Below are 12,898 nucleotides of genomic sequence, written 5' to 3'. Positions count from 1 at the left end.
CCTTCTTTTCAAACACCAGCCTCTTGTTTTCGGCCTTGGCAACAAGAACGTGATTTATTTATCGTTTCTAAAGAAACTCGAGAAAGATCAGAAACATTTTGTAAGACGGCAAAAATCAAAAACCTGCTAAGGGGATTGACAAAAATGGAGATTAGTAAATGGCATTTACCCGGCTGGCGTATAGAACAGCGGTACAATAACAGAGTGCTTATCGGAAATTGGAACGAGGAGAGGCGAGAGGTACAATTTACGAAATATTAATCTTTAGTCTCAAACTAGCAATCCTCAATATGTTCGTTAAACCATTCAATACAGTGATTAATAAAATTTCAGGATGTCAGTATCTTGGACCAACATGTTGATTAACACTTTTCCTGATTTTTTACCATTTCAATTTTAGTTCAGGCGAGGGAATTGGAAGTCCAACAGTACACACCGAACTGACTTCACCAACTATCGGCATTTCGTCCCTGATAACAAAAATCGACAATATGCAATTTTGAAAAACGAGGTAAGTCGACAGAAAAAACATCATTTTATGTTTAAACTGTTTACTGATTGATATTCAAACCAAGATTGGTCTGACCTCTCACTTAATCAAGTGGTTGAAATGGTGATTCAGAAATGTTGGATTGAAGTAAACTCATCCATATTATTTATTTTGGTTATATTTTATCTTTCAGGGTCTCGATAAAAAATTAATATTCTCACACAGTGGAGCATACAAGAATTACTCCAGCAATATGATATCGTGGTATGACCAGCAATTCAATGGTCGAGAACAAAGAGAATCCGATTTGCCTATGTTGCGAGCATGGGATGGAAGGACTCTTGCCTGGGCTCCTGAGCGGTCTGACCACCCTTTACAAGGTTAGTATTTGGAAATTGTAGAGGCACAAGTAGAAAATCAAGTTTGTCTTAGAAAAGAAGCTATTTTCTAAAATTCCTAAATGGATACTTCTAATAAAGGGGACACTTTTCCAAATGCCCTGAAGTGGGTACATTAAGAATAAGAAACATTTCAGATATGCAAGATTTGGGGCATGCGCCCCTAGCCCCACTGTCCCTTCTTCTAAAAGTATGATTATTTTCTTGAAATTCTCACTAGCTCCTCTTTACTGACAAAAACTTTATCTGTGAATTTTATGCTGGCAAGAATCTTTTAAAAAGTTTTATAAATTTAGTCTAAACACATTTTAGCACATCGTATGTTGATAAAAATCAAGCTCAAACAAAGCTTTCAACAAAAAAGTTCAAACGAATCCAATTATTGCCTTCCCAAACATGCAATTTTTTAATCAACATCTGTCTAATGTCTTGCTTCTGTTTTAGGTACACCAACAAACTTTGGACTTCTTGCAAAAAAACAAGCTAGATTGGTGGAAAACAGCAATTCTGTACCAGAATATCAAACAACATATGAAGGATCTTACAAAAGCCTCCCTGGTGACAGTTTTGTAAAGCACCATTTTTCAACACCCAGACATCTTTCAAGCCACTTTAGTCCACACATCAAAATTAATAAAGACTTGCATCTACGGAGTGCAACAATATGCACTGCACAAGAACACCCCCCTAATACACTATTGCTACCAGCTTAGCTCATATGTGTCTCTTATTGTATGTAAATCATTGAATTTTTCTACTTATCCTAAACAATAAGGTTTGGATTGTATAAGCATTGGCTAATTATATTACTGTATTTTTTTATTTAAATGTGTTGTTTTAATATTTTACCAATTCAACTGTATACTTAGTCTAATCAATTTGGTTTTATCAATATGAAAGAATGCAAAATACAAGTTATCTTGTTTTTTCAGCATCAAGCCTTTTAACACTATAGAGCATCAACAGCTTGAAATTTTCTATCATTTCTCAATTAGACAATCATTTTTTGCATGGCTGGAATCTCACAAGATCATTTAGGGGCAAATCTTCCAATGATTGACTTTTAGACACTTTTTGCCAAACTCCCAAAACTACTTTTATTTGACATTTTACTGTTTGTGTGATGACTAGGCCCAAGTATTGTAGTATAGATGGACAGATTAGAAGGGGGTAAAGAGAAATGGAGCAAGATTAGTGAGTGGGGGTCAGGGAGCTATCCCCAGGAAATTTGTGACCCAGCACTTTTGAATGCTGTAAACAAACAATTGTATGAAATTAATTTTGCATATAAGCTAAGCCATTAGTGTTGCATTAAATTTGCCTTTTGTCATTTTAGAGGCGGTGAGGGGGGAGGGGTTATAGGAGGTTGGGGTACTTCGTCGGCAAACGTTCAGACCTGTGACTGATCAAGGATGGCTCATCTAGATGATTGGCAATTGGACCTGAGCACAGTAGCTAGCGACGGTTCTGATCGCAGCTTATTATAGAACAGTTGCAAAAGCATCATCTCAAGAAATTTATTCATAAGGTGATTTCCATCAACAAGCACCGGCACCAGACTCAAATTTGGTGGGCTGAGATGGGTATGACGGAAATTTTTTTATGCCACGCCTTCAAGAACGTCCGGAAAATGCACCTTTTAGAAACATTTGCTTCTTTCAACTTGGAACGCCAGCCACATCTTTTGAAAATTTCAATGTTAAAACCAAAAATTTGAATGGAAAGCTTGATGATAAAAGCGATAAACAGTCAACAATAATTCTGGAGCTAGAGAAATTATTGAATAGTTTATAGTTTAGTTCTAACTCTAGGGTTTTCTTTTTATCGAAAGGGCAAACAAGACAAATTGCATATAAAATGTTCAAGCTTATTAAATCTTAGATACTAAAAGTGTTCTGGCAAGAGTATTTCGTACAGCTAACTTTTGGCGTGATACTTCAATTTCTTTTGTTTTCATTGAACTTTCTTACGCTGTTTCACCATACGATCACCATGTTTTCCTCCCGGCTTTGAAGCCTATCTGTTGGCGGTAGTGTGCAGAATACATTTTTGCCTTGACTTTTCAAGGAGTTTCTGTCATTTTCTGAAACAAGATAATGTAAACCATTGAAAGTTAATAAACAGCTACCGATATCTCAAGTGATCAATGCACTCTTTTTTAGATACCAATACCATATACAGGGCTCATGCCACAAATTTGAAAGTGGGGGTGAGGCAAGGCTAGCAAAAGTAGAGGGCCATGGATCTTTCCCCTTTTACTGCAGCTTTAACTAATTGATTCGCAAAAAAGCGGGATGCCATGGCCTCCCTAGTCCCCCCAGTCCCCCGGTCCACTCGGTCCTCCTGGTGGCGTGGGCCCTGCTATAACAATTTTCCAGCCTTGATATTTTTCAGAAATTGCTCTGTATCTTAATTTCGAGCTGAGTTATGATGAATGCTCCTCAAATGGACCGGGTCAGAGTACCCCAGTCTAAAAATAGCACTCAGGGGCAAATTTGAGTTGGGGTCTGACCCCTATCTTTTTCAGCGCATAAAACTGGGTAGGTGTGCAAAATTTCATGCTGGTATCACGATTTGCATGATTGAGCCTTTTTTGTGACTTAAGAGCCTCCACTAGGAGTAACCCTCTGGCCATTTGCTAATGATTCTGATAAAAAGATATGATTCCTTGCCTGACGTTAGTAGGTATGGGTAAGAACAAAATTAGATGAAGCAGATGTTTCTATGGCTCTCTGTGCTACTGCAGATTCATGACAGGGAATCCATTTTACTCCAGGAACTGCGGCTTTAAATTAAAGGCAGACCGGCCATAGTGTGAGCTTGGCTAGCAGTAGGTAAGAATGTAAGAATCTATCTAACTGAATAGTATGAGGGGTTTAGCCCTGTGGTTCATTCTATGGTGCAGTCCCTGTGCTCAGGAGTGTAGTGCTAACAATATAACAAGGAAGGCTTCTGGGAAAAATGTTGCTAAAACAATAGCAAAAGTAGCAATTGGCTACTTTTTGCGATCAACAAGGGGGCGCTCTTGATAATTATTGTCTTGACAATAAACTGTCGTAGCGGACTTTTCTAGATTTTGCAGTATAAACGAGTTTTATTCCAGCGTAAGAAAGTTAGACATTGGGTCATCTGACATGAAGCTCTCAATTTTGGGAAAGGTCGTGCTGCTTTACATCACCGGTTTTTGTTTATTAAAACGTTTGGACTGAAATTGGCCTTATCAATCATAAGATATTCAAGGTTATTAGGTGCACCTTTATTTCGAAAAGAATTGAGCCTGAAAATTACAAAACTGACAGCAAATGTTTTAACTGAAATTCAGTTTCCAAACTTTTCATTTCTATTCAAGTTTTGGTTTTTGTTTGAATTTTGATACTAAAATTGTGAAGGCAGAAAGGCCCTCGCTTCATTTTTGGAAAACATGGATGAATAAAAATTGACCTATTGGACAAATTCTGCTTTCACAAATTATCTTACAAAACCCATCTTAAAGAGAGCAAAGGTTAGAGTTTGAATTCATATTAAATTTTATAAACCTTTATCGCAAATTCAGCCTCTTTTTGACGCTAATTTTGACTCGAGACCGAATGACCCAACCGTGCTCATTCAAACTGTGTTCTTTGGCTTGAAGCTACTGGATGTGACCTGGGTCCAAGTTTTTCTGCTTAAATTGGGAAAATCGCTTCAGATAGCAGGGAGGTCTTCCAGAGCAAGATGAATGATTTATACCAGTTAATTTTGTACTACTTTTTGCTGTTCGTACCTGTTCTAGGATGGAAAAGCTCTGCATTTTTGCCAAGGAGTGTGAGAAATCAGAAGAAGCCGATTGATGATAACTTTTACAAGTTTTGGAGGCGTTCAGTTCTTGATGGGCTCATAAAATATGACTACGACACCTGGTTTGCACGATTTTTGGAATTTCCTCCTTCACTCGAAGCAACTGTGGGCACAGAATTCAATTGTCCAGCAATTCAATCTCACCGTCAACCATCAAGCGTACATCGTTTATTTCCCGGAGACATCAACGTTGTTGCTAGCATTGGAGATTCAATGACTACTGCTTTTGCCGCAAGGTCAAAGAGTGTATTTGATCTTTTCGTCGAATTTCGAGGCATTTCGTGGAGTGCTGGAGGCAAAGGAAAACTTGAAGAAGTAACCACACTGCCGAATATCATAAAAAAGTACAACCCCATGATTTCTGGATTCTCAACCGGAATGACGCCTGTTTCTAAACGAAAAGACAACGGATCTGGGAACAATTTTGCAAAGTCAGGTATGACTTTTCTGTATAGGGAATGTATAATCAAAAGCTCAAGGCGACATCATAAAATAAAAGTTAGCTTGACTTTATCATGAATCCAAATGTTTCTGGTATTATTTTGCCGGCTGTTTTCCCAAATCTTCTTATCCTTGATTATCCACTGATACTTTTCATAAACTACAATAGAAAAATTATACTGTTAGCGCCTAGTTATAATTTCAATGCATCATATTAACTGGAGAAGTAGATTTAACTCTTTTTTTCTTCGAGTGTCCCATCTTTTACCTTAAATTTGTGAGTTGATCCTTGTTGTTAATGTGGAAGTTGCTTTTCATTGAAAATACTTTTCAACTGGCTTTATATTAAAAACATACGATTTTTATTGATGCTTCCCTTGTGTTTATAAAATTTCCATGCAAAACTTTCGGTAATCCATAAAGATTTGCAAACCGGTTTCAAATTTTCCTTCCATTTATATTTTTTTTCTAGCTTCGATTTCACTTGGATGCCAATGTCAATATAAAGACTGAAATGGTTATAGATTTGAAGTGTAAATTGAATTATCAATCGTACGATACTACAGTCTCTGCTGCTTTTATTCCGAGCATCTGCAATTTTGAGAAGAGAAGTGGGGGGCGGGGGGGGGGGGGGGGGTAATGGAAGCTTGCTGGATACAAGTTTGCATGAATCATTAATGGTTCATTGTGGCAATCTCAAGAGTACCTTAATCTTAAAACTTGCATTATTGCTTTATAGTTCCCTCTAATGTATTTGGTTTTACCATTTTTTCTCTTGACAGGGGCAACAGCTGAGTCTTTGAGTGAACAGGTGGAAGAACTGATTTCCGTCATGAAGGAAAATAGAGAAATCAGCTTTAAGAAAGACTGGAAGCTTATAACAGTTTATATTGGTACTGAAGATTTGTGTCTGGCGTGCCATGATCATGATTTAGGCGCACGTCATTTCATCAAAAGAGTATCACACACACTGGAGAAAATTCGAGAGAAAATTCCTCGTGTTCTAGTAAACATTATTCAGGTTTTTGACGTTACCAAGTACAATGCACTAACGGGCTCTTATTGCCAAGCGTTTCTGAAAGTGTCGTGTCCGTGTGCTGTCGGTGGATATCGCCAACGTGCTTTGGTTTCAAGACTTGCCAGCCAGTACTCAAGTTTATTGAAAAGATTAGTCAATTCTCCAAAGTAAGCTTATGTTAAATGTGACTTATGGTTTGAAATATAGTTACGTGTGCTTAAGAAAAGATAGGGGTGAACTAACTCCGGGTACTGTCATACCTGATTTGTTTGGACATATAACTCTGCTCCTAATTGAGTAGCGTTTTCTACCCTGAAGTTTGTCTAAAGAGAATACAAAGTTTAGAAGAAAAGCTTCGCCTATCAGTATACAAGCATAGTAAGCACACTTTGAAATAAAGCATGCTTTCCTGATTTTCTAGATACAGAGATACCCAAGATTTTGCAGTTGTCCTGCAGCCGTTTCTGTCTCATGCCGCACTGCCAAGAAACTCCATGGGGAGGGATAATTATTCGTACTTCGCGCCAGACTGTTTCCATCTCTCCGCAAAGGGTCAGGCTGCAATGGCAACGGCCCTTTGGAATAGCATGCTGCAGCCAGTTGGTCTGAAGATGAATGCGTGAGTAATCATGATCTAAATAATAGGGGCTGCACCAAAGAGGAAGGGTGCGGTAGGATGAGATTGAAAATTACTAGTACACTGCCGTTGCATTTTTTAGTAACATATGCTCCAAATAATTGACGACCAAACAACTCCTACCTTGCTTTCTACCCTATCCGACACCACTTTGAAACTCAAAGCCACCTTGAATAATGTCCCATGTTTAAATTAATATCTGAAAGAGAAATGCCGGGTATATATCGGCCCATAAGACCGCTGGCTTTTTGTAAATGCATCTAAAATTTTAACTTATTTGAGGCGATGCTTGTCCAAATCTTAATCATTTTGGAGCAACATTTGTAAGATTGTCTTTTAGAATAGCTGTTTAGCCTGGTATTTTACTCTTAAAACTATAACAGTAATCTAGTACCAAAGTTTAAATTTCTCTTTTCAATTATAGCATTCTTTATTGCAGAGTTTACTTAATCTTCCTTTCTCCGTTTTAGAATAAAGATTTTTTTTCCGCTATTTTTTGCCGAGCTAAATAATATCAGAGCACTTAAATAATATAAAAATGCACTGCTGACTTAGAAATAACGCAACAAGAATCAATAGATCGTAAAATTGCATATACACTCATTTTTTTATAAGAAACAAAGGTCGATGTTGAGTACTCCAGTTTCTTAATGTTCTGGAAATTTCAATACTCACTGTTTCTTAAGAGTTTCTTAATTATGATGTCATGAATGATGTTATGAAATCTTTGTGACCTTTTTTAACACGTCAAGAGATTCGCTTCCGTTCCGATGCTGTATTTAGATGTGGGAAGTACATTTTCATCCCTTGTGTCTTAAGTTCTAGGCCAACAGGGCAATCTTGTTCTTGGAGTTTACAAAATTTCATTGTTCTCAGTTTTATCACGATTTACTAGTTTCTTAATTTTTATTTGCTTCGAGTATTGAAGTTTCTTAATCTTTTCTGACTGTCCAGTACTTGTTTCTTATAGCCAATTTCTTATAAAAAAATGAGTGTACATCCGAAATCATAAACTTGAAATTATATCATAACTAATATGTCAAGGATTCAGCTTCTGTTTGAAGCTAAAATGATGAAAGGGCCTCGCAGTTTTTCAGATATTTATTGCTATCTTCCTGCATTTATAAAATTCCCAACACAATCTTTCGATTTTCAGCTTGAATTTCAACGACAAACTGGGATGCCCTCGGCCAGATTTCCCGTTCATATTCACTAAAACGAATTCAAAAGAATACCTCTCCGCCAGGCCACAAATGAATTCATTGAAATGGGATGAGCTAAGCATGAACAGGGAAAAAGTTTCAGAAAGAGAATCAAAAGAGAAAGGAGAGGTTGAAAGAGAGGCTGGCCAACAATCACTTGCAGTAGCCATTGGAAGTGGCTTCGCAGTGGCAGCAGTTGCAGTTGCTGTTGTGATATACGTTGTAAAGAAGAGAAGAGGGAGCAGTCTGCTAGCCGGAGAAGCCACTCGCAATTACCAAACTCTTGGTGATGAGACAAGACTCTGATAGATTGACTACACATGTATGCTTTGAGAAAAGTTTTTCTACAAACTTTGTTACCTGTAACATCTAACTTAGTTAAATCTAATTAATACTGTTTGACACTTAATGTAGCGGTAGTGACATTTTTGTTTCGATGTAGTCCAGTTTGAAGATGTAGCTCTAATATTTAGGTTTGTCTTTTTCTACATAAATTTTTTAACTGTTGGTGCTTTGCTGTGATTTCTATCTCTTCATTCTTTTTCTGAATATAGATATCAAACATTTTGAACCCCCTAAAAACTATCAGTACTACAGAATCGCACTGAGTGGATAGCAAACGTTTACTATCTGTATCTTAATAAAAAAAGACGTTTCTTTCAACACGAATCATTGCAAACAATCTTGGAGCACTGATGTAGATGCCAAACGTTGTATTCAGTTATGTTCTTGAATCAGGTATTGTTGGTAATCCACGGTTGTTGAAGGAAAGGACCTCTTCAGGAAGGACCTCTTAGTTATTTTGCAAATATTGAGAGCTTTCGTAGATTTTGCACTTACTGGGTGCATCTTCAACAAAGTGCTTTTGAGCTTCTTCAAGAAAGCAAGGCTCATCGCAGCTTTTACCAGCCACTTTGCTTATAACGTTCCGAGGATGGGGGAAAGTCTTACCCCTTAAAGACTAAAAACATGATATAGTGGTCTAAAGAGTTTAACCCAAGTATCTTATAAAAGAACGCAATGCGAAGGAATCCAGGCTTACGAAAAATAATGAAACGTATCAAGGCTGTAGGAATTGATTGAGATCGGATTAAAACAAAGAGTTTAAAGTTGAGCTAAAATTTCAATAGTAGAAATTGCAACAGTAAGACAAATGCTTCAACACATAATTGTTTCAGAAAAGAGAATAACTAGCCAGACTCACCAGGCCCGTCGAAACCGAAGGTGGGCTGAGGGGGCTGGAGCCCCTAATAATTGAGTTATGTTTCTTTTATAACGGTGTACTGAATGAGAAAGAAAACAATGGGCAGCCCCCCCCCCCCAATATGAATTTCGTTCCGACGGCAGTGATTATAAAAAATGTTTGTCCTTCTTCCAGACAATTGGAAAAGCTCCTCAGATAATAAAGATATACGCTTTGTTTTGGTGGGAGAAAACAGAATATCTGGTGTGTTCTGCAAATTCGATTTGTTATTTGAATTTCTAAATATTCTATTTTTCTACCTCAAACTAAGAGATCGTTGCCACACTTTGAAAGGCTGAGTTCTTTGGTTGATTTTTTTACTTAAATGTCATATATGGGTTAAACACACCCAAAGTTAGCGTTTAGCGTAAATTATATTTATCCCACGAAATGCTTAAGGGTGGAAATGATGTCGTTTTATTTAAAGCTGAGTACTGAATTCAAATTTTAATTAGTTATTATTTCTATTGAATAGATACAGACTGGTTCCCTATTTTCAATTCTTCTGCTGAAGTCAGCTGTCCAACGTTGAAGGAAACACACCAATGTTTTTCAACTTATTTTTCTCTATAGCGGGACGTTATGGTATTTGTGAATTCAGAGGCCATCCAAATATGAGTCCAAAAATGCTAGCACAAGCACTTATTGATGGTGAATCATGAATAATAAAGCATTTATTTCTCTATAGCTCGTTCCTTTAAAGCTTGAAAGTCAAGCCAAAGCTTTGAAGGACAGCTAACTAGGAATGATTTCCGAAGTCCGGTTTTCAGACTATCCAGACTGGTAAATATCCGGAGCCCGGTCCATATTATGTTGTACAATTGATCTTTTTATGTGAGGCTATATATTCAAAGATGTAGAAGCAACAGACACTGATATTATTAAGGTTAACAATGGCTTAACGGTACGCGTTTAAAAAGGACTTTTGAATGCTAAGGAAACTTTAGGGGAAAGCGACTGCCAAAGCTATATTAATTCTGATGCCACAAATATTACCCAAACCTGGCTGCTCGGTACTTTATATTTAAGACTACAGACTGTATAAACCTGCCTTTGACACTTGGTCAAGGATGTAAATTTGAAATATTTTAGAATAATTCTAGACGATACTGCAAAGCATGGACAACGAGCCATTGTGCACCATTAATGTTTAATCGCCAGCGCACTGCACGATGCACCTGCCTTGAGACAAAGGATAATTTTGATATTGACAATATCAGGAAACATGCTTGGGCGGACCATTTGCTGCATCATGGGGGTTCTAGCATTTGCTGTTTCGTCAAGGCAGGTCAAACGTGTTCGCAAATAAAAAGCCTCCTGGGAAGGAGGCGTAAACGAGGAAGAAACTGCGGAAAGGTGTTTTATAGCAAAGTTACTCAAGAAAACAACAATTTTCCAAATGATATGGATACTAATGCAACAGAAAAAACCTTCTTATCTTCATTTTGCAAAACAATGTTTGGACGCAAAAAAGGCAACCTGAGAAGCAGAGTACGGGCAAGACTTCGCACAGCAAATAGCATTCAACCCAAAGAGATGAAGAATAGTCCTTTTTGTTGTACATCAATCCTTTCTTCCAATAATATTATTCAAAGGCCTTTAGTTTGATGTCTAATATCAACACAAATTCCTTCATCCACAGTTGCTTTAAGGAATTATGCATACATCCCTTCTGAAAATAAATCAATCAAAATATTTCAAACGTACTTCGAAGTTAGGAACTTTCCGGCTATTCTGAAGTAACATTCAAAGTTAAAACTTTAAGAGATAATGGGATAAAAAAGTCGAAATTAGCCATGGGTACTATAAAATCTGAAGATAGCACACCAAACGAAAACATATCATACTAAAGTACACTCCTCTTAGCAGAAAAGTTGGGTGGAATGATTCAAGGTAAGCGGTAATTCATATCAAGTGGCGAACCTTAAGTATTGTGAGAGAGAGATTGGTGCAATAGAATGTACCCGTGAAACTTGGATTTGCAACAAAATACCACCTTAATCTATTCATCAAAGCATGTACTATTGGAACGATGGGTGACACCACTCCAATCACTTTTGTAGCTTATTATTGTAATATTTGTTTCTCTATTTAAGTGTAAGTCTTAGGGTTGTTATGCATTTCCATGCTCCCTAGGCTTTTGTATTGTAATTGATTGTCGTTGTAAATTTTTATGAGAATATATATATATAAAAAAAGCATGTACTTCTCTGCCTCAGTGCGCTGAGCACATATATAATATACCATTCTTCATAGCATCCTTATCATTTTTTTCTCGTTTTCAGAATTTGTTTTATTTTTTGTTTCCCATTCATATAAAAGAATTTTCGTTTGCTATTCTAAATTATCTTGTATTCACAATTGCAATTCTCTGTCGATGACAAACACCTATTGAGTACCACTTTAAGACAACTCATTCAGCTATTTTACAGACTGCATTAGCATATCGTCAATTTATGTGAGCAGTATATATAACTTGAAACAGTACATAGAATAGTGCATATATTGAATTTTGGGTACATGAAAATGAAGAGATAAAAACTAGGATTCACTGACAGAGGTAACGACAGGTGCGATGCACGATTTAGGCCACAATGCACTTTTTCTAAGAAGTTAGCTGTTAAGCTCAAATGGTTTGAGAAAGACCTTTCAGCATGTGTTAGATTATGATATTTCTTCAAGTTTTATACAGGATAGAAAGATCTTTGTGTGCTATGTCCCAATGTACTTCTAACATGTTTCGAGCAAAAAACATATTGCGCTTACAGCGAATCTAGCTGCGATTGAATTGCGATGCAGAAGATTCGATCTACAGATTTGAAATACATTTGTCGTCAATTGCCTATGCTGATTGATTTTATTTTATAAACGAAGGTTAATCCTGGTCATCTGAAAATCTTTAAATTTCATTAAGTATACATGTGAGTAAAGCTTCATTTAAGGACATTATTTTAATGAATGTAAAGAATAAAATTGACTTCATAATGGATGCACTAATGTTATTTGTAGATATACTGATGTTCTGAAGTAAATATATAGTCTTGTTTATCATAATAGCAGTCACATATTTTACTTCTGATGAAAACACAAGAAAGTAAAGTGACACGCCCTAATCCTCCATTTTGTCTTTTAAGAATGTCTTCAAAACGTAAGGGTATTTTTTGGAAGAAAGATGGTCACTTTTTAGATTCTGCCAATAGCAGCGATTTTTCGCGACTGTGTAGCCCTTGCTCTTTATAAGTTATATGTTTCTTATAGGTGCGGGGCCTGTTTGTCTACCATAAGCCATTGCCCCTAGACCCCCCCCTAAAACCGCCACAAATGTCTGGAAATAAATTCAAATGCCCGAATCTGTTGGAAGATGTAGTCTTTGAGTTGGTCAGGAAAATGCATGCACGCACTTATTTGATTTTCGGTTTGTGGTTTTGTCGATTCAGTTAATCTAAAACAGAATTAGTCTGAAGCAAAATTCAGTTCCAAAACAAGTTTGTCACCATGAATGATGATTATGTTTGTTTGCTGTAATGGTTTTTTGGTTACAGGTAAAGCTTTTGGAAACAATTTGACCACCTTTGCAAAACTGATCAACAATATTTGGAGCTCTTTATGCAAGATTTATCATTTAGTTTAGA

At 36.8% G+C, this 12,898-nt stretch overlaps 2 protein-coding genes across 2 annotated transcripts; both read left to right on the top strand.

Annotated features, from left to right (window-relative positions):
- The first annotated feature begins 54 nt into the window (after window positions 1–54).
- Window positions 55–2,467, top strand: LOC148957995 (cilia- and flagella-associated protein 107-like). The gene is made up of 4 exons (XM_089114246.1): window positions 55–240; window positions 401–511; window positions 684–870; window positions 1,333–2,467. The coding sequence occupies exons 1-4, from the start codon at window positions 145–147 to the stop codon at window positions 1,599–1,601; spliced, it is 663 nt and encodes a 220-aa protein (XP_088970372.1). The 5' UTR covers window positions 55–144; the 3' UTR covers window positions 1,602–2,467.
- A 2,084-nt stretch (window positions 2,468–4,551) lies between these two features.
- LOC135688424 (phospholipase B1, membrane-associated) lies at window positions 4,552–8,530 on the top strand. The gene is made up of 4 exons (XM_065205266.2): window positions 4,552–5,161; window positions 5,949–6,351; window positions 6,606–6,803; window positions 7,978–8,530. Exons 1-4 carry the CDS (start codon window positions 4,603–4,605, stop codon window positions 8,327–8,329), a joined length of 1,512 nt encoding a protein of 503 aa, XP_065061338.2. The 5' UTR covers window positions 4,552–4,602; the 3' UTR covers window positions 8,330–8,530.
- The last annotated feature ends 4,368 nt before the right edge of the window (window positions 8,531–12,898 follow it).

Source organism: Rhopilema esculentum, chromosome 19 (genome assembly GCF_057945365.1).
Source record: "Rhopilema esculentum isolate cy_ngs chromosome 19, ASM5794536v1, whole genome shotgun sequence".
Lineage (NCBI taxonomy): Eukaryota > Metazoa > Cnidaria > Scyphozoa > Rhizostomeae > Rhizostomatidae > Rhopilema > Rhopilema esculentum.
Note: the sequence above shows the minus strand (reverse complement) of the source record. Positions and strands in the feature narration are given on the sequence as shown.